The following is a 21,541-nucleotide window of genomic DNA, read 5'->3' as shown; positions in this document are numbered from 1 at the left end:
CCACAGGGTTATTACTGCACTGTAATTTCATTTTCTCTTTAATACATCCATGTTCTGGTGAGCAGACTTTACACTGGATGGAGAAATTTTCATTAGTCATGGCCCAAGAGCAGAGCGAAACATGTAGGAGTAAAGGGCCAGCACAGATAACTTAGAATAACCCTTCCAATTCTGTGCAGAGAACCGAACAGCATCATTTGTCACAGACACAAAACATCTGTACACTTCTGCTCTTACAAGGCGAGGCACTGGAACATGGATGCCCCATCTCTAGAGGTGTTAAAGGCCAGGTTGGACAGGGCTTGGAGCAGCCTGGTCTAGTGGAAGGTGTCCCAGCCCACGGCAGGGGGCTGGAAGAGGATGGTCTTTAAGACCCCTTCCAGTCCAAACCATTCTGTGCCAAAGAGGCGAGAGACTCCACTACACGAGGTATCAGTATCAGCACAAGGAGAGGCTAAAGCCTGCCAACATTCTTCCCAGAGGGTGCCACAATGTTTGGCTCAGAGACACAGCTCTGAGTGACCCCTACAAACAAAACCCAGGGTCTGCCCATGCCAGGGAAAGCAGCAGCAACAAACTCCCAAGGACCCTTCAGAGAACCATATTTAAAGAAGGAATTTCAGAAACCAACATGACCCCAGCCAGATTTCACAACACTGCTCCAAGCCAATTACAGGGACACTTAGAGGAGCAATGCCCATGACTTTACACTGCAATGATGGGAGCACCAAATACTCACTGAACCAAGGAAGAAGCCCTGATCATCCCCCAGCTGCCAGGGAGATCAGATACCACAAAGTCACAGCTATTAGATAGAACAACTGTATGTGTGTTCCACCTACACCAGGTGATAAACAATGAATGTTCAGTCTAATTTACTTCTCAGAGTTTTTATTAAAAGTTTACTTTATCTGGCATTTTGTTTTTTGTGGGTTTGGTTTTGACTTCCTTTTTTTTTAACAGCTGTGGTTCACAATGATCTTCCAAAAATAATTAACAAATTATATACACCTACTCTAACGCAACTTAAACATCAGAATGTTTTCCTATCTCCATCACAGTTTGTTTTAATTCTTTCACTCCTGCGCAGATTTTCCTTTCCAGAACAGTGCTCAACATCCTTACCCACAAAACAGGTTAATATGGACACAGCCTCTAAAAATCGAAAAACTCACCCGTCCCAAAACATTCATGCTCATTTTCTCAACTTGCTTAATATTGCAAAAATTTTGAACAAGGAAACTTAGTTAGACAGACTTTATGAAAAAATCTACTTGTCAATAGTCACTTCAATAAAAGCAGTAAATGCAGTCAAAGCTAAAACAGTGCCCTGAAACCTGATTTATTTCATTGGAACCACAAATCTCTATTTGACTGAAGTCAACAGGCTTTACTGTTAAGAACGCTGGAAAAAATATTTCTTTCTGAGAACTACAGGTGTAGTTTCCTTTCAGGTATTCCAGCCAGATAATAGCTGCAGAACAGCCAAACCAGATCCCTCCTCTGTGAACAAGGCACCTTGTCCAAGGCTTAGCGCACTCTCATTTGCGTCTCTGAGACATAAATAATCCAAGACTAATATGAGTAACACCTTCAGGCTTGCTGATGAAAGCACAACAACAAACTCAAAAAAAATGTTAAAAAGAGGTAAAAAACATTCCCAAGACAGATACTGAAGTCCATATAGCTGAATATTTACATAGATTAACATTTGTTAAAACTGGTAAATGTTCCACTATTGTATTTTGGTTCATTTGAAACAACAGATGAATTTTTTATGTTAAACTAATTTAGGGCTGATTTCAGCTTCAGAAAGTGTGTTGTACTTAAGGTTCCAGATATTAATAATCTGAATTATTTGGCTACTGATATAAGCCAGGTTGTTGAGTACCTCTGGCCAAGAATTCGACTGTATGCCACAAGCACGGAACTGCGTCCACATGGCAATGAAAACAAAATAACCAAGCACCACTGATTTTTAAGTAAGACTTTGTGAATTCCAAATCAATCCTGTGATCAGTCACAGATTAAAGATGTTAACTGAGGCTAATTCCAGTTATTCAGAGAAGATATTTGACCCTGCCCAGTCTTGGGGAACGGGACACCACATTTTACCTGCACTGGCTTCCCAGGGATGTTCAGGAAGGCTGAACAACTACTGCCAACAAGCATCCATGGGTATTTATCTGAATTTTTGGAATGAAACATAAAATATATCTGTCAAAGAACATCACTCTTGATCACCTCAGAAAACAAAGTACATACATGAAGTTTATGAAAATGAATTATCAAGCAGCATTTACTGAGGTAATATAAGAGTTTGCATGCTTGTCTTTTTTTATTATAGGAAAACCACAGGTCTAATTGAGATGAAGACTCATGATACTACACTGTGTTAAGAAACAAAATAAGAGACAACTACCCACCTAAAGCACAAGACAAAATAGAGGAAAATCTAAGCACTATAAACTTCCTAACTCATGAAGCTGGCAGCTGAAGAGACGCTGTTTTCCCAAAGCTTTGAGGCTTGTTGGACAATCCTCCAGGATTTTCAATGCTGTATTTACCATGAGCTTAAATACACTCATTTAATGAGCAGTTGGGGAAAAAAATGTGGTTTTGTTTTACCTTCAACTAAAAGCTATGTGGCAGGGAAGCACAGGAAGAAAAGAGAAGGTTCATGACTGTTTCATTAAAAGTAATAAGAATTTCAACTTCATTAACACAGAAACCGTAGTCTGCTTGTGAATAAGACTGAATCTTAACAGCTGTCAGCCAGCACTATGATACTCAATGTGCCACTCCTCATGTACCTCTGTTCTGAACTTTGGTTTTAGTAGGTGGCCATAAAAAAGCTTTACAACACATTTTATGTAAAGAGACTCATCTAATATTTAAGAAAACGTCACAAGTCTAGGTCTTTCCTAGTCCTAGCAAGATGCTGATGGAATATGGCGTCAATGACATACATGCAAGTCTTTCTCTGAAGTTGCAGTTACTCAACATTTTTGTCCATTAATCAATTTCTGTGCACTTGATTTTTTCAATCATACTGAACATAAGTAAAACTCTAATTGTTGCCTTCACAGAACTACTTATAAATTATTCATATTACAAGTTTTATGTTTTTCTAACTGTAAAAGATAATTGTTGCCCTATGAGTGCAGAAAGGCAATGTGCACAGGGTACCCAAGGGCCCAGGAAGGAATTCATTAGCAGTAAATTGCAGGCACGTCAGTACGTGTTCTATCCTTTTGGTTATCATCAGTGATAACTAATTTTCCCACTTTAAAGGTCTTTTCCAGGTTCCCAGCACAGTCACTTGCCAAGACCAGCCTAAGTCTCTGCGTGGTGAGGGATCAAAGTCAGGTAGCACTGGTCAGCGCACCTTTGATCAAGGTTTCAGGAGGTTCTCTGACAAAGACACCAAAGCACAAAAACACAAAATAATCTCAAGGATTTTACAGCAGTTGGCTGCTGTTCATCTTCAGTTTCAGCTCCAGAACTGGTAACTGCATGACAAAGTCTTAAAGAGTGTCACCTATAAAAAACAGATCACGAAATTTGGGAATGAAAGTGTAAGGCAGAGGTAGCTTAGGTAGTAGAAAATTATGGCAGAAGTCAAGTGTCCATCACTCCTTTGGCTCTGTTTTAGAGGCCCACATACTAACAGTAAGGTGCTTTTAATAAATAGAAACCAGCATCTGCCACTTCATTTAACACAAATTTATTTTGGCTTTACAATAACTGCAAGCATCCCCACTTTTGTGGTGACTTTACAATTCTCATTACTTTCAATGGCTATCCAAAGCCACCACCTTGACACAGTTACATTCCTAAAAGCTCACCTCAGATTCTAGAAACAACAGATTTCTACAATGGTTAATCCCATTTCACCTATTGAGTTTACAGAAAATTATTAAAAGGATGAAAAAACCCACTTCAAAATACCAGTTATTTCTGGAAACAAGAAGCAGATGTTCTCCTCTGTTTGGCTCAGCTGTGCTACAGTACAAGAGTGCCTTTGTTATGCTGTCAACAATAATTTATTTTATTTATTACAGCTATTTCATAATGCCTATCAATGTACCATTTGTGCATGATTTACATTCACACAGATCTATTTCTCTACATCTAAGCCATCAAGAAGCATCACATACACGCTCCAAGCAGCAGACACTGCCATGACACAATTCTGCAAATTAGGTTTTTTCCTCTTTCCACTGTATTAATAAAAAGGGAACAGGAAGAGAAGAAAGAATTACTATTGCCAAATGAAGTCGAATTAACATTAATCAAGAATTACTGCAAAAAGATGAAGTTAGGAAAATACAAGAGCTCAGAGTATAAAAATAAACTCCAATTCTTTGAAGTCAAATAAAAGCAAAGCTTTCTGAGGCACAAAAGTAAACACTGTCTAGAACAAAGTCATGAAGAACTAAAAAGATACTATATTGGGAAGAGGTTCCATTAAAAATGGAAGAGAGCCTGCTCACGGGAGGGGAGGAGAAGGAAAGACAAAGAAAAAGGAGCACAATCATTTGCTGTTTGGCCCTATCAACCACTGAGTCCTTATCTGTGGCAGCATGAACAACCCCCCTTAAGACCAACATCAGAGCCTTTGTATGGAGCTGATAAGGAACTCTAGGCCTCAAAAAAATTAAATATTTAATGAGAGCACACACATGGTGGCATAAGCATTCATCCTTCCCTTCTACTGCTTTGAACTAAAGATTTTCTCCTATTAAAATATTCCCAAATTACCAATTTAATATCCCCACCTGTGACAAGAAACACTGCACAGTAAATCCCATATTCCCAGGCAAAAACTGGAGGATCTCCATGAATAAACACTCACAGATTTACCATCACATAGGCATCTGCATAACCTTGGGAGGAAAATGCATGTATTAAAATATTAAACAAGTGTAAGAAATCCTATTGTTTAAGTATAGGCATGATGGTTTTTTTTTTAAGTATCCAACTACTGCCAGAGCTTCCGCCCTCTGACAAGACAGAAGAGATGATTTGTTAGGATAATCTATTATCAAAACTAATATCTGAGAGTTTACTCACAAATTCTGCACTTTCAGGCCATACCTGAGAGACAGGTACACAGATTTATTTCCAGTGTCAGCACAGGGGCACAGACCATCAGGGAACAGGCAAGGCAGACATCTGCCTAAATGGGACTCGCTGAAATCCCAGAGCAGCACCTGCTACATACACAAGCATCAGTCCACTAGGAAACATTCTGGAGCTCTATCCACATGAGAAGTCATTTCCATCACATATAAACAATATGCACCTCCAAAAGAGAGGAAAGGGAGCAAAATATTTGCCAGTTGTCAATAATTCCAAAAAAGATTCTAAACAGGTAACACAATACTGTGTTACTTTAAAAAAATACATAAAATATATATGCATACATAAAATTACATAAAAATGCATGCATCATTAAATTTTTGCTATAATCCCTACAAATTCATCAAAATAATTCCCCCTGGCAAAATAAACAGAAGATTACATGTTCATCTTCATGAAGATGCATGAAGTATCTGAGCAACAACAACTAAAAAAAAAAATCAAGTGTGTACATGCCTAATATGCATAACTTATACACTTTAACAATTAGCAAACATTGGAATGCTACCACAACACTGAAAACTTGCCCTAACACAGATTTTTCCAAACAAAAATATTTGTAGTATCAGGAACTAAAACATTTACTTCAGCAAGACGGTGAGGTAACTTTCAAAATAAGTAAATTATAAAAATGTTTTAGAATCTCCCTGCTTAGTTTTATAATTCTTAGAAATTAAAACATTTTGTCAAGGAAAAAACCTACAATTGAAATCAGATGGATAATTGTACTACTTGTAAGGGAAATCTGGCATGTGGAGTGTTTATCTGTATTTTTCCAGAGGCTGCACAGATGACAGGAATGAAGCACCAGACCATGCTACTGATCAGCACAGCCCCAACCCTGTAATTTGTAATAAATACCCAGGTAAATTGCTCATATAAACTGCAGGATCAGAAGCACAGATGGGGGCAGAAAGGGGCTGAAAGCAATTAAAACTCTAGTGGTTGAGCAGCTTTGGCTTATCATAAAATACCAATGGTGGCTCGGGGAATTTGAGGGGGTTCCTGCACAAAAACGCAGTCAAAGGGCACAAGCAGCCCCACGCAGCTGATTTCGTGTGGGAGGAACTGATGATACCTTCCCACCAGAGTAGGAGGGAGAAATGAAGCCACACACACGTTAGTCTGTGCACAACTGGATACTTCAAGGCAGGAGTCACCAGATTGTTCATCCTGTGCAGGGACACCTGAAATTTGGGTCTGATCCTAATGGCTGAGCTAAACAGGTTTCAGCTTCCCTGCCCCAAGTCCTGCAGCCTAGAGAGGAAAGAGGACAAGTCAGGATGTTGAGATAAATAAATAAATGAATAAACAACATTGCAATTGTTTTCTCCAGTTCACTCGCCACCCTATCTGTCCTCACATCCCAGAGCAGATGTTGGGAAAATCTGTCAGCGTGACTGTGACAGGGGATTCCAAGCTTGGTACCTTGAGCAGGTAACACAGATCCAAACTGGGCACCCCCTGCTATCAAATCGGGGAAAAGCTTCTCTTTCTAAATGTATGTAAACAAAACTATCCTAAGAAAAAAATAAAAGTGATTTAACTGTAATTATCTACTCAGCAACAGGGAGCAAGAACCAAGGACCCAATCCTGCCAAGTTTTAAGTACATGTTTAACTTTAATCACAAGTAGTCTCACTGTGCAGTGTCTCTAAAATTAGCTTGCCAAAACAGGGTCAAATTAACAAGGGAATTTAGATTTTTAAAATAATTTTAGAAGTATTATTACTTAGATAGCAAAGATTAGATTTTTTTCCCACAATTAAGATACATTGGCAAATTCAAACGTGCACACAACGCTCATGTCAGTCTCAATGGAAACTTACACAAATGCACACAAACCCACAAGCAGTCAGTCATTGTGATATCTGATAGTTTAACACTACAAGGTTAAGCAAAATAATTATTTTAAGGCCATTTTAGCCAACACAAGGTGACAACCACAAGGAATCCCATGATGGCTGCTGGGGGAAGACGTGGGGATGCCCAAAAAAAAAGAACAAAAAGCCCTACACAGCCACAGAGGTTGGCACAGCAAGCAGTGGTGAGCAGGGGTTCTGAGCCAAGGCAGATTACCTGTTCCCCACAGTCCAAGCCATGACGAGCCAGCACGGAATGCCAACTCCTGAATGACACTTCTGTGATGAACCCAGTTGCCCAACACTGCAAGCCACACTAGCAAAGGAATTTTTCTAACTGAAGACTCCAGCTGAAGAGAAAGAAAGTTCTGAAGCAAGAAGAGAGTAGAGAGGAGTGCTAAAAGTAAGGAAAAAAGAATGGACATTGAGACTGCCTCATCATTAATGTAGAGACACAAGGAGGAATGCGCCGGATATCCCAAAGCAAGCAACCATTGGGACTGAACATCTGTATTTCACTCACTCAGCCGACTTGAAAGGGAAGTAGGGACTCTGCCCTGCTAGGATGAACCCCGGAGCAGCCTCTGAGCAGCTCTCTAAGTAGCCCTTCCATAATTAACTTATAAGGAAGACCAGGCAGGACATTCTGCTCTCCATGAAGTACCAAGGGAGAACAGATGTTTCCCAGTCTCCAAGGGAAAAACTTAAGAGTGTATCACTTCATAGCACTAATTCTTGAACACATGAAAAAAAAAATCACAGCAAGGGAAACAAATGAAGGAAGGCAAAGGGTAAGTAAGCAAACAAACTCCCATCAGACCTTCAACAAATGCAAATGATATCAAACCTATTTCATTATTAAGGTAATGCTCCATGACATTACCATTCCCAAAAATACATGGCTGATTACAGAGTAGCTTGTGGGGAAGGGACAGAGAAGGCAGTTAATTGGAAAATGCGTTTTATTGTAGCTTACCAGCCTCACACATTTCTACACTCCCACTCACTGCAGAAACATCTTTATGAAGTCTGGGCAGCATAATTAGTTTGGTTTTGTTTAAATCTGCATCACTGTACAGGTAAGCAAAGCCTTTCAGCTCCCTAACTTTTCCCAGAAGTTTTGCATCACTGAAATATGCATCATTTTAATTTCGAAGATCTACTTCTTGTTGTTCTTCTTCCTACAGCTGGCCCGAAGCACTTCATGAAGCGCCTTTGTGCCTGTACCCAGCGTGTTACTGGGCGTTTAAACCTCTGCTGGTCCCGAGAGGGCCAACTTCGGAGAGAAATAAATAAATAAATAACCGAGCTCCAGACAGAAGTTTGTGCGCCAGCCCGGTCTGTGTGCGCACCGCAGATCCCGCGCTGTCGGGACACGGATTTACGCAAAGGAAAAGTGAGAAAGTAAATAAAAGGACCCGCTGGGAAGGAGCCGGAACCGCCTTACCTCCGGAGTCCGCTCGGCGGGCTTTTTCCGCAGCGCCTGTTTGATCCTGGGCTCCACCGGGGCGCTCATCCTCCAGCCCGGCGCCCCCCGCCCCGCGGCGCCTCGGGAGCGGCTGGCGGGGCGCTGCCGCGGGGCGCGCCGCGATCACACCGCGATCACAGCGCCGCGGCTCCTGCCCGGGCTCCGCCGCGCTCCGGGCCCGCGGGGACGCACCCCGCAACGTTCCCCGCGCCGGGGCCCGGACCGGGGAGGCCGGGGCGGGAGCGGGGCCGGGCGCGGTGCCCGCCGCCGGGCTGGCTGCTCACCAGGCGGGCGGCGCTCGGGACGCCTGGGGCTCAGCGGCGGCGGCGGCGCTCGGGGCGGGCGGCGGCGGCTCCCGGCGCGGTCCCGGGGCGGCCGGCGCCGCTCCCCATCGCGGCGCGAGCGCTCCGTGCGCGAAGTTACCGGCCCGAGCGGGACTCCCCGCGCGCTCGGCCCCCGCGGCTCCGCCCTCCGCGCCCGCACAAAGCGATGCGGACGGGCGAGTTGTTCCGCGGCACGGCGCCAGAGGGTCCGGAGAGAAACTCCGCAGCCGGGTACGACCCCGCGTCTGTCCTGAACACGCCGGGAGTCGCCACCCCCGGCCGGACCCCCCGCCCCGGTCACCCGCCGCGCATCCCCCGGTATAGAAAAACGCGAGGGCGGGCGCTTTAACCCAGAGAATCAGCAAGAAGAGAGAGGGGCGGGGTGGAGGGGGAGTGGGCGGGACTGTGATGAGCTCCGCCCCCAAGCGCGGCGGCGTTCTCAGGGGGCGGGGCCAGCGCGGAGCGAAGGCTCGCGAGGGTTGGGCGGGGCCGGGCGCATGCGCGGTGCGGCCGCGCCGGGCCCCAGGAGGCCGCCAGGCTCTGGTGAAAGTCGCTTTGTGCTGCCTGGGCAGCCGACATGAGGCGCGTTCTTCAGCAATAACAGCCGAAAGAAAGCGTTTTCTGCATCGCTTGGGAGCACAGTGCCCGTGAGCAGGTCACACCAGGCATGGTGTCATGGCGTCATGGCAGCGCTCCCGCGGAGTTTGCGTGCGTTCCCCCTTTCCCTCACGCTGCAGTTCATCGAGTGTTGATTCCTCTCCGTGGCTCCTGAGCTGCTCCGAGCTTTGCCTTCGGTCGCCTCTGCAGGAGCGGCCCCATCCTCGCGGTGCCCAGTGAGGATTGCAGAGCCGGCCGGGCTCGGTCCCGCTGCCTCGCCGGAGACAGCTCGGCATTAAATACAAATAAGGAATACTTTAGTAAGGAAAGCGCTAGCACAGCTCGGGGGTCCTGTGGGGATTTACAAACTCCTTCCAAGCCCTGCACTGCTGGCCCTGACGGCCGCTCGGGGACAACAGGAAGCAGCCACGTACCAAACACACATCGCAAGATTTTCCTTCCAAGTCCGATTCTGTAAATTTATGAGATCAAAGCTTTGCAGGCATACAGCTTGTGTTTGCCCTTTTGCTTTTTCCTCTTTCCTGCCTAATAACCAAGAGTGTTTTTGTTCCTGCCCTTCCTCCAGCTAACCCTTCCCGTTCTCTTTACCACTTGCCCTTTATGGCACAATTACTTTTGTTGTGCTCAAGGACTTGATTGTCCCTTCCACGTTGTTTTATAATATTTTTACTGTTTTCTTCAAAAAAAAAATCTCAGGAAATACGACGTTTCCTCCAGTGCAGACTGTTCTGATGCTGTGCCTGGTATCACTGCAGGCACAAGAACCATGGGATGGACAGCAAGGATCTAAAGAAAAGCTGCTCTTAACATCACAGTCATTACACCTCACGCACAACAGAGAGAATATGAGATGCTCCCAAAACTGACAGGAAAGACACAAGTTTCAGTCTCATGAACTCTATCAAAACTCATTTTCTTTCTCTTTTTTTTTTTTGTTCTCTTTGAACTTCTGTTGTAAATGTAAGATTTCCAAATATCAGGTCTATTATTCTTCCAAAGGTCAGAAGTTTATACTAGTTATTTGGCAGAACATGTTATCCTCTTTCAACTTTAGTACATAAAATATTGTTTCCAGTGGTGTGGGAATCTTCAGAGATTCCCTGCCAGGAACCAAATGGAAAAGATAGAGAGAAAAAGTCCTCCTGAGTAACTAAGGAGAAGAAAAGAACTGAAGCATGAATCCTTTTCTGTTAGGAGATTCTTTTTTTTAAAATCAGAGATATAATAGCAAATCAAGAGCTTTACCAGCTCAGTTCATTTTTAAAGATCATGTAAAAATTAGTCAATACTCTCCAGGTGCAGGTGGCTGGAAAAAAAAACTAATTAACAACTAGCAAGAAAACCCCAGATTTTGGTGAGATCTACGCAGTCACAATTTTCATGGATCTGAAATAATTTAAGCCCTGTTGGTTTTTAGAAGGGAACTCATTTTATCACCTATTCCAGCTGTTCAGCATTCCTACAACAAAACACAGAAGTGGACACTTACTGTGGGAATAAAGTTAGTAGCCTAAAAATTCCTTTTTCTTTGGCACACAAATTCCCATCCTGAACGCCAGCCTAGGCACAGGAGCAGTGAGGGAACCAGCAGTATTCCATGGGAACCAAAGCTGCCATTCCAATTTAATTGCTTGGCTCACCTGACCCATGAAACAAGACTTCTCTCACTCCAAAAGCACCTGACTTTTGGTAGCTAATGGCTCTAATAGCTGCAGTTATTTCAGGGGCTATTTCAGCCATAGGGTTTATTTTCCCAGATATCTGGAGAGCAATGGAAACCAGTGTCATGATCCTCACTGCTTACTGGTGTTACAGCCAATGTCTCCACGTGGTAAAGCTGACATGGTTAAACACAATTAAAAGGCTTTCACAAGTGAGTAATTTCAGGGTTGGGATTAAGGGAAGTGGCCAAGCAGGACACCTATTGTCCATGCAGAGGGGAAAATTTGCTTCCCCTTTATCTGGATTGTATCCCTGCACAAGTAAAGCAGCATCATTTACTGCAGAGTTGTTAATTGAAAACTAACAGTATCTGTATCATGTAAGAATCAGAGGTGCTTTGCTATTAATACAGATGAGTTGCAGTCTCTGGAGATTAAATGTTTCTGCTTCAAGCATTGTGAATTTGGGAAGAGCAGCTGAGTTACAGAGTACATCTCCTCCTCCCAGTATGTTCCCTCAATTGTTCTGCTTTGCTGACACTCCCAAAGATGCCTTTTAATGTAATGCCTTTTACCACCGTGTGCACACCCCAGATTCCTCAGGGTAAAACTCAACTTCCTCACCTCTCCCACTGGGAGAGATTCATAACCATCATGCACTGAAATATTTTTAACTTTTTTTTTTTTGTATTCTATGTATTTAGCGTCCTTTGAGTTCTATTACAGCCTGGCAATTTCCTTCCTCTCATTCTCCAATCTGGCTGTTAGGCTATTGGTTTTAATTTCTTAGCTTTGGAAAAAAAAATCCCTTTGGACATTCGTGCACATCTTTGGCAACAACTACAAGCTAAGTACACGGTTAACATACCACAAGGAGGATACACAAATTAATTCGCTGCCTGACTAGAGGAAAACAAAATATTCTGAGATGCCCAATGGGAAGAACCTCTTCAGACAGAAGTACCATATGTACTTATTCTGATTATGAACTTCTGAAAAACTGGGGAGGCAAAGAGATCATTAGGAATTTTGTAAGAGCTCACCTTTTGCAGGAAAGTTACATTCTTGAAAATGGTACAACACTGCTCAGGTAGCTACTTAAGAACGTTGATCTCTCGGCTGTGACAGCATTTTGCAGCTCAAAATTTCCATTTCTGAAATTAAAAGTGAAATACCAAATTATTTTTGAAAAATCAAGAGCAAGAATGAAATGATCTGAATACTGGAGCTCCTTTTCCCCACTGTGCATATTTCCAGAGCTTCAGTTCAAAGGATAATGGTCAAAGTAGAAAAGAAGAAACAGAACTTTGAGATCATTATCTTTCTGCTGTGTTATTATAATATTGGTTTAACATTTAGTTTTTTAAAACTAAATTCTCATCTTTCTTCTCTTTAACTCAAGACTAACATGACTTTCCTTCTAAAAAAAATCTAGTACAGATTTTTCCTGAAGGGCTTTTGTTCCATATATAGATTTTTTCCTGAAGAGTACAAGCCATGTACAGATAAGCAATTGCAGATCTCTTTGTGACAGTCAAATATTATTTTTCAGCCATCAACAATACAGAAACAAAGGGGGAGCCTGACACCTTTTCAATGTGGGGATGGTACACCTTCCTTACTTACATTTTACCTTCAGTGGCAATTTTCCCTGCTTTTCATGTTCACTGGCACACATCTGTGATGGTCTCTAATGTGCTGAGTGCTGGTGTAAATGGACTGGAAATTCAGGGAACCTTAAGATTGAAAGATTTTTTTAACATGCAAAGAGAGGGAATGACAAGCCCCAGCTGCTCCCAAGAGCAGCCTGAGCCATAGCTCAGCTGGAGGCAGTAACAATTTCCTAAGTCTTAGTCCCAATTGAAGGACACATCTCTCAGCTGAGGGCAATTTATGGGGTGCCCACAGGAAAGGCTTCATGGAGGACAGGTGGAAATTCTGAAGTAACAAATATTTGATGCTTGAGGATGCACAGTGTGTTGGGAACATGTCACCCTGACCTTTGTGTCATGTAATCCTTGGCCAGTGCTTACGGAGTCCTGTTCCCAAGTCAGGGACAATCTGAAAAGGAAACAGTGAATTGGGTTATTTGCTATTCATTTACTAAGGTTTCTGTGAACACAAAGGCAGACATTGATGCACTCTCTGAAGGTTTGCAGTGAGGACAGTGAAAGCTGTTTGTGTTGAAAGAACAGTGGCTGTCCCGTGACACTGACATGTATGTTCTCATCTTTCTCATTTCCCTTCCTTGTCTGTATGGGAAACAGCAGGTATGGAGGAGGGCACTCCTGTCATTCCTGTCCCGTGCCACTGCTGAGTGACTTGAAAGGGTCCATCCAGGGCCTGCCACCACCCTGATGGAGTTACCAAGCCCTGATGAATTTGAGTGAGTGGGATGAGGAAAAAAAGGGCTCCTGCCAAATCACCGGAGCATCCAAACTGCCTCAGGCATGGTGTAGTGTACAACATTATCAACAGCAAATAAGAACTGAAAAAAACCCCATTCAAAATAGTTACAAAATAACATCTAAACCCCAGCTGCTTTGCTCCAAGCCACAAGTTGGTGGCTTGCTACACACTCCACAATGGAACAACTCTCTCTGAAACAGGCTCTTGTATCAATTTTTTTTGTGTTTTCTGCCACTTTATTTTACTACACACAACCTACAGATATGTGATTCCAGTCCCAGCACTTTGTTGACAAAACCCAAAAGAGCATATGGACCTGTCTAGATATTGGAGGTATCCAGAAACAGTATACAGATGTCCATGCTCAAGCCTGAAAAAATTAAAGATGGGGGTGGCGGGGGAGAATCTGCCCTGACAGCAGGCAATCTGGAGTCTGGTGACTGCTTCATTTGCATGTTCCTTGTTGCTAAAATCAGGTTACAGCTTCAGCTGAAAGATCTTCATTTGTTGTCAGAAACATCATGCCAAAAACCATTAGAAAGTGGGAGGTGGGTAAAAGAATGGGCTAGGCAAAGATAAAGATGAAGACTTAAGTAAGAAAAAGAGCAATCTTGGCATGGGAAACTCTCCACCAGTAGTTTGTTACCAGTTGCCAATCTAACATATCTTATTCGCAGTAATTTTTCAGGGATGTAAAAAGTTGTACAACTATAAGCTGCAAGATTTCACAAACAGTGAGGATTTTGTGTCTGTGACCTGTTATAACCCAGAGAGAACATGCAGTGGGATTTGTATTTTTCTACTGAGTAGCTATTTTCAGAGGCAAAAAGCCAAGCACTTGCATAACTCAATGTGACCATTCTGTGTATCTGTGGCATTTGTTACTGGACAACACTTTGACCGACAATGTTGAGCTGGTAAAAGAATGGGGCATGCCTACAAAGAGCAGCCAGTTTAAATATGATAAAAAGTAGAGTAAATAGGATCTCAGTCCTTCCCCTTTTTTAAGTAAATTGAGTAATTCTCCGAGCATGTGAAAAAATAATAAAATACTTCTGCCAAAGAACAAGCCAACGGTCTAGACTTTCTCTTAACTGGAAATCATCTGGATTAAGAAACTGTGAATAAACACCTGACAGGCAATTTCACTGCTTTATGCAATCAAATACACTCTACTTATTTGTGAAATCCTACGAGAAACATTACAGCATTTGAGTCAAGACCAAGGCTGGGGAAGACTTGCATTTCTTATCGTTCTCTTGCTGCTGATGTTAAGGTTCTTTGCAACCACGAGCTTTGCTATTGTAGCCTAGACCACAATTCAGCCAGCATCAGATCAGCTTTCCATTGTTTGCAGACATTTGGTACATTTGTGGGAAGATATGGGTCTCTGTGTTTGTGTTTTTGTGCCTGTGTATAAACTATAATTTGATTACAAAGAAATGTTGCACAGTTTAGTAGACTCAGTCCAGGCCTGGGAGCCAGGAATGCTTGGTGAAGTCATTGCAAAGCTATGAAGGCCAAAATTCCCTGTATCATCCTCTGGTTTTAGTCACATTTTGATGCTGTCAGTGTTATTTTTTTGATGAAGAGGGGATAAACAGCTCCTGCTGATATGAATTAGCAAGAGCTCAGTTCCTCCATGCTCTTAAACTGGGCTCCCTCGCCTTGAAGCCCTCGTTGTCAGGGGCAGTTGCTTTATCATCTGTCTTTGCAGGATGTCATGCATCCTTATGATTCCTTATGATCTCTTCTTCAACTTTTAGTGACCCTACAGAGCTAATGACATGTTTAGCTCCCCCATCCAAGCATAACCATATGGATAAGATGATATCAGGAAACTCACTGAAACCATTACATCTCAGGCACACGGAATTTCCAGAAAGTTCCTGTTTTCAGCATTCAGTTTTAGTCTTCAAATGCAGAAGCATACAGCCTGCTCACATGATGACAGCAGCATAACAGGACAAACTGTCTTCTGGCAACAAAATGCTCACTATTTTTAACTTGAGAAAGATCTGCAGATGACTCTTCTTCCACTCAATGTGGTTTTCCTCCCTTCCTTCTAGAGACCCTGCCCTTGGTAACAAATAGTAATTCTGTGTCCAGGGATATTGATTCCTAACAGTGTCCCAAGCCTGTGATGGCCTCTTCCCACCACCCAGAAGCTCTCCTGCATCAGACACCTGAGATGCTCCTGCTCAGAGACCACCAGACTCTCTCTTACCTTCATACTTCAGAAAGTTGGGACATCCAGGGAGATGGCTGTCCTTCCTCAGCTGCAAGGGAGGGACACAAGTGTGTAGCCAGAGGAACAGCCTCAGCAGGGCAGAGCAGGAGCTGAAGGTACAGCACCAGACAGAGCCAGCAGTTAGACTCCTCTTAGAAGACCTGCTTACTTGTCCATAGACCAGACAGGGAGGAACCCTCACAGCAAACCCCATCATCCCAGCCTGAAGGGCTGCAGCACCTCCCAGCTGGGATTTCACCCAGGCTGTGTCCAAAGTACAGCAACTCCTAGAGTGTGTGTAGTGTGCAGGGGAGTAAATGTGAGGGGAGAGGGATGTGATACTTCATCCTGTGCTTTTCCAGTAGATGGTTGTACTGGTTGTTTTTTTAAATGCTAAAAGCACAACCAAACCTTGAATGAAAGGAAGCATTGTGTATGGAGCACAGGAAGAATTTCCTTTACTGTAACTGATAGGGAGAAAAGGAAATAAAAGCAGAGCAGCAGTTAGATGAAGGTCAGATGATTGTATGAATCAGAGGGTGATGCAAGTTATCAGTGCACAGCTGAGTGCTCTGCCCAATAAAACAGATGTCACCCAAATACACAAATACCACTTACCTATCACTGCTTACCCCTATGGAAGTAGTCTTCTTCATCAGAGAAAGAGGACTGAGGGTTTTTAGGAAAATATTTATTAGGTAGGATAGCAGTGATGACATTAAGGCAGATGCAATTTCTTAAGATTTTTAGGCATTTCACTCCATGTAGGTAAAAGCTGAGACACAAGCACTGCTCAGTCTAAAACACTGAAGAGGTGATAGAGGCTGCTGTGTCCAGAGCTGTGCCTGGAAATGTATTTGCATTTTCCACTGAAAAGGGAAACACAATGAAATTCCTGCAGTGACCTGCTTGGCCCATAGGAAGCACAATGACTTCCAGAAAAACCCTGACACCAAAAACAATCTCGTCAAGGAAATATAATTTTCAATAGCTGCATATGAAGTGACTGCACAAGTATAACCAGGAAACTTTGACTTTTCTAGAAAGCTGAGTGGAGCTGCCCTCCAAGTGCCCTTACCTCCCCTCCATGTGTCAGGGATACTCTCAGTGCCATACCAGCACACTAAAAGCCATGGATGGTACCAGCAGATAACTCACTAGTTTTTTGATTAAAAAGTGACTTACTTTTTTTTCCAGACCTTTTGCCAGTGGCAAACATTTTCCATGGCAGTCCATTGCATTGGAACAGTTGAATTTCATTGCTATCTTTATCCAAGGCAAAACTGCCTTTGCAAAAGTGCTTTCTTTTATATAAACTATTGCTGTAGTAGTTGCTACTTTGTGAACCATCATTGGGTCTCACGCTAGGAGGGTATTACAAAAGTGCTGCACTTTTGAAGAAGGTACCAAGAGAAATGGAAACAGTTTGTGGGTTTGCAGTTAAGGAGAACCTGAGCAGGAACCACCCCAGAGTTTTTTCCAGTTGTGGTCTAAAGAAGGATGTGCACACACATGGTAAGGAATCTGCAATCAAAATTGGCAAGAACAGTATTGCAGTAAGAAACAGAGAGCAGAGCTCTGCAGCATGTTGGGCCAGGGTGGGAATCATCAGTAAAGCCATGTCCTGGGGTCTGGCAAGATTGTGAGTGGAGACAGGTGTCAGGGACACCCCAGACCTGGAGGTGCAGTGACAGTGGTCCAGCAGATGAAGCTGTCAGTAACTTATGCAATAACAAAATCACAGAATGGTTTGGGTTAGAAGGAGCCTTTAGAGGTCATCTTCTTCCAGCCCCCTGCCATGGGCAGGGACACCTTTCACTAGACCAGGTTGCTCAAAGCCCCATCCAACCTCACCTTGAGAACTTGCAGGGATGGGGCAGACACAGCTTTTCTGGGCATCCTGTGCCAGGCCTCACTACCTTCACTGCAGAAAACTTCTTCCTTATATCTAACGTAAATTGACCCTCTTTTCATTTAAAATCATTTCGTTTAAACACCATGGGCAAGGAGGGGGTGAGGGTTCTGTTGCAGAGTGTTTCCCTCACTGAGATAATGAGACCACCACATGCTCCAGCAACGCTGCTCTGCTGCCTCTTGAGTTGACAGCCTGAACAGGAAACAGCCAAATCACACCTAATGAGCTTTCATGCTTTGACTGTAAGTGATGGAGGCAGAGGATAGAACTTCTGATGGAAGACATTTCCTCCAAACCTGCCTCTGTTGTTCACATCCTGAAAAAGTGGGAATTCACCCCATATTTCTGAGACTAATCACTTGCACTGGACAAACCCTGCATGAGCTCCAGCACAGCCTGCGATTCCTTCACTGGAAGGATGAGCTGCTGTAGGAGCTTGTGATCCAGCAGGGTCAGCATCTTCCCAGCCAGCCAACCTGGGAAAAAAACAGACAAGGAGGCAAAGGTCAACCTCAAAATATCTGAACAGTTGTATTTAGGTTAAGGATTATTTTCCCCTGAAAAATGTGTGTCTGAATTCACAACTGTGAAGAGCTGCAGTTGCCAGGAGCAATGGGGATTCTTACCAGCCCAAGACAGAGCCCTTGATTTTAATACTAAATCAGATCAAGTCTACAGTTCTTTAAAAACTCTTTGTTTGTTTCCATGGGAAGGGCCTGCTTTTCACTAACCTATAATTTAAGAAATAGTCTGGAGAGTTAAGCTGTATTTTGAAAAATAAATTCTTCTTCAGGCTGATGGCTTTTACAGCCTCAGAACAATGTCATGTGAAATGACAGAGATCAAGACCTTTAGTTAAACTGTACAAGAAAAACAGCTTTGGAGAATAAAGTGCATGATCATTAATTATTGCAGCACAAGGAACACAGCTGTAATTTTTTTTGTTTGCCTAGAATATCTCCCACAAATTTTATCAGTCTTGTTGTTAATAAATTAAAACAGGAGTCCTTATTTTTTCATGTCTTTTGGTAGTGATCAAAATTAGACAAGATTTCTAGTTACAGCTGCTATTAATAAATCTACTCCTTGAAAATGTGGTAGTTAGTGTCTTAGGATTTGGTGCACTCAATAAGCTATTGAAAACTATAATTGCTCATGGCTGTAATTTTGAAGTAATTCTTGAAATAGCTACAGAAGAAATGCTGAACATAGTCTTTCTAACACACTGAAGTTCTCCAAAGTGAACAGCATCCCTGTCAGGAAAATCAAGCACACAAACCCACTGGTACCCTCTGCCCTAAAGTCATTGTTTATGGACACCCTTAGCATAGGGACTTCTTGCCAGTGCCACTCCAAAGGCCCCACATCAGGGTGTTTGCTCAGGAGACATCCCATCAGTGGCCCTGTGTCAGCACTGGGAGCTGGCCAAGGGACTTGCTGGGGTCACCCCTGCACAGACCTGGGCTTTGCCTCCAGGCGCCCTCACCACTGCACTCTCTGCTGGCTCCAGGCTGTTTATAAACCACTTTTCTTTTGGTGACATTAGTGAAAATATTCTAGAAATTCATTTGATTAGTCAAGAAAACCAAATTAGTGAGCCCTTGGGAAGGAAGATGCTAATTTCTCAAGGAAATGTTCTCACCCTTCGTCCTCAGCCCAGCTACGTGCACTTCCGTAAGAAACACTGCCTTCATTTTCAATGCCACTTAAGGAAAATGTTTGTTTCCCATTAAGAACCTAGGAGAAACTCCACCTTCAGCTCTCCCACCTGGCCCCAGCACTGCCACCAGTGACACATTCATGTGTCCCAGAGCTGCAACTTCAGCCCATCCTGCTCATGCAGGAAATGATGACGAGAGCAGCATTGGTTGCGATTGCTCCAGCACAGCAGAGCCACACGTGATCTGCATGACCCTCATTCCTCCTTAGTGCTTTTCCATAAGGAAAAAGCAGGGCCTGTCCAACCAGTGGAATCAAAGCTCATCTTAAGGAGTTAATGAAGAAGGAAAAGCAAGTTCCAGATTAAACAGACACTCTGGTTAGTGCTAGAAACTGAACAATGGAGGCAGGCAAAGGCACAGTTGGACAGAGCTTCACTCCCTCAGCATTTTAGAAAGCACAGGATAGATGAAATCTTCAAACCAAAAAATACCAGCAATTAAAGAATGTCTTTATGGGCTAAAAGGCAATGTCATGGCCCAGGGATGGCCCTGACCTCTGGCACTGTGGCGCCACAGGGCTCTTCCAGCCCATGCTCCCCTGTGACCCTTGCCAGAGGAAGGGGCTCTCTCCCGCTCACACAAGGTCCTGGTTTTTTAAAGTGAAAAAGATGAGCCAGAGCAGGATGCTTCCATCCTGCTGCCCCTGGCTTATTCTTCCTTAAGATTTTTCTTGGTCTATAATTTTATTTCGGAGAAGCTTTATCTAAAGAAAAACTGTTACCAAAGGGGCTGGGTTGCAGGTCCTTAAGGAGGACAACACCAAACTGAAAGCATGAAGGTGCAGTGAGAGGTGAATCACAGCAGAAGTCCCCACCAGCACTCGGACTGGGTGCTCCTCTCACAGCCGGGGGCCTGGCCAAAGCTGGGGCATAGGCAGAGCAGCTGTGTCATAAGAAAAAGGCATCTGCTTATCGCCTGTGCTGCTTTGGAAATCCGGGACGCGCCTGCGGCCCAAATACTTCCTTTGGGATGTTGCAATAAGGGCTGCTGGCCGGGCCAGAATGGCTCCTCCGTGCGGCCCGGCAGCACAGCTCTGCCCTGCAGTCACGGCCGCTCGCCCTCGCTGGTGTCTGGGCACCCAGACAGCTGCCTGGCTGTACTGCAGGGCTCCGACATGGAGCTCTGGGGAAACCTGGCCTTGAAACAAAGCGAGTCCTACGCCCCAGTCAGTCCCAGCAGGAAGCAGCCCCGCGGCCGGGCTCGCCCCGCGAACCACCTGGGCCGGTTGTTCCGGCCGCAGCGCATCGCGGCACTCCCTGGGTGCCGATGGGATCCGGGGCACAACCTGCCCTGCCCACACAGCCACGGCCAGCGCGGGCATTGCTCAACCCACGGAGCTTTGAGCAACAGCAGCGGGCAGGGGCAGCGCCCAGCGCTGGCGTGCGGCTGACGGGCGCTGAGGGGAAGGGCGCGTGTCACCGCCGCGGCCTCTGAGCTCATGCCGGACGTGGGAGGTGCCGCCTCACCACGAACCACTCCCGAGTGCTTCAGGTGGCCTTCCCTTATCACCGGCATCCCAAACCGCCGGACCAGCTACTTGCTATCACCTGCCTTTCCTCCTGCACCTTCTCGTACCGTAACCACCAGCGACGGGCACGAAGAGTTGTCTGGGCCCTGATGCTGCTGGTTCTCAGGAGCTCAGGCACTGATCCCCGCCCTCCGAGTACGTCTTAAACCCTAGCTGGGAACAAACAGCTGGAACACACAGAGGGTTGGAGATCAAATTCTGCCGCTGTACAAATATTTTTGGTAATGAAAATAAACAAATACATGGGAGTAACATGCTGCTTCCTGCTACTATGCTGCTTCTAGGAGGAGACAAGCTGCCAGAGAGCAAGACCCAAGTGGGTGACATGTAGGTGATGGCTCACATGAAGCTGTTCCTTTCCAGAGGCCACACAACTGCCTTGCCTTGCAGGCCAGCAGGTATTGCTGAGGCAGAAAATACTGCCCAGCAGCAGTGCCTCAGTGGAAGGAGAAAGACAGCAGCTCTCCAACACATAACCCCTCATGCCAGCTCTTCCACCAGGTTCCTGTGGGGACCCCAGCCCCATGGGATGCTCCACGTTGGCACTTTGCGTGCCACTCGGGGCAGGAGCTCTCACTCCTGTTCCTCAGTGCTGAGCTGCCTGTCCTGTAATGTGTGTTCCTTCCCACTGACCACAGCAACGGGAAAATTAACCACCCCT

At 44.5% G+C, this 21,541-nt stretch overlaps 1 protein-coding gene across 1 annotated transcript in view; it reads right to left on the bottom strand.

The window, feature by feature from the left end:
* Positions 1–8,623, bottom strand: part of RAPGEF6 (Rap guanine nucleotide exchange factor 6) — a 122,398-nt gene extending 113,775 nt beyond the window's left edge. Inside the window, 1 exon segment of the mRNA XM_030957466.1 lies at positions 8,455–8,623. Within this exon segment, the coding sequence (XP_030813326.1) occupies positions 8,455–8,523 (69 nt within the window). The 5' untranslated portion in view covers positions 8,524–8,623.
* Positions 8,624–21,541: the final 12,918 nt, after the last annotated feature.

The sequence above is a fragment of the Camarhynchus parvulus genome, chromosome 13, assembly GCF_901933205.1.
Source record: "Camarhynchus parvulus chromosome 13, STF_HiC, whole genome shotgun sequence".
Lineage (NCBI taxonomy): Eukaryota > Metazoa > Chordata > Aves > Passeriformes > Thraupidae > Camarhynchus > Camarhynchus parvulus.
Note: the sequence above shows the minus strand (reverse complement) of the source record. Positions and strands in the feature narration are given on the sequence as shown.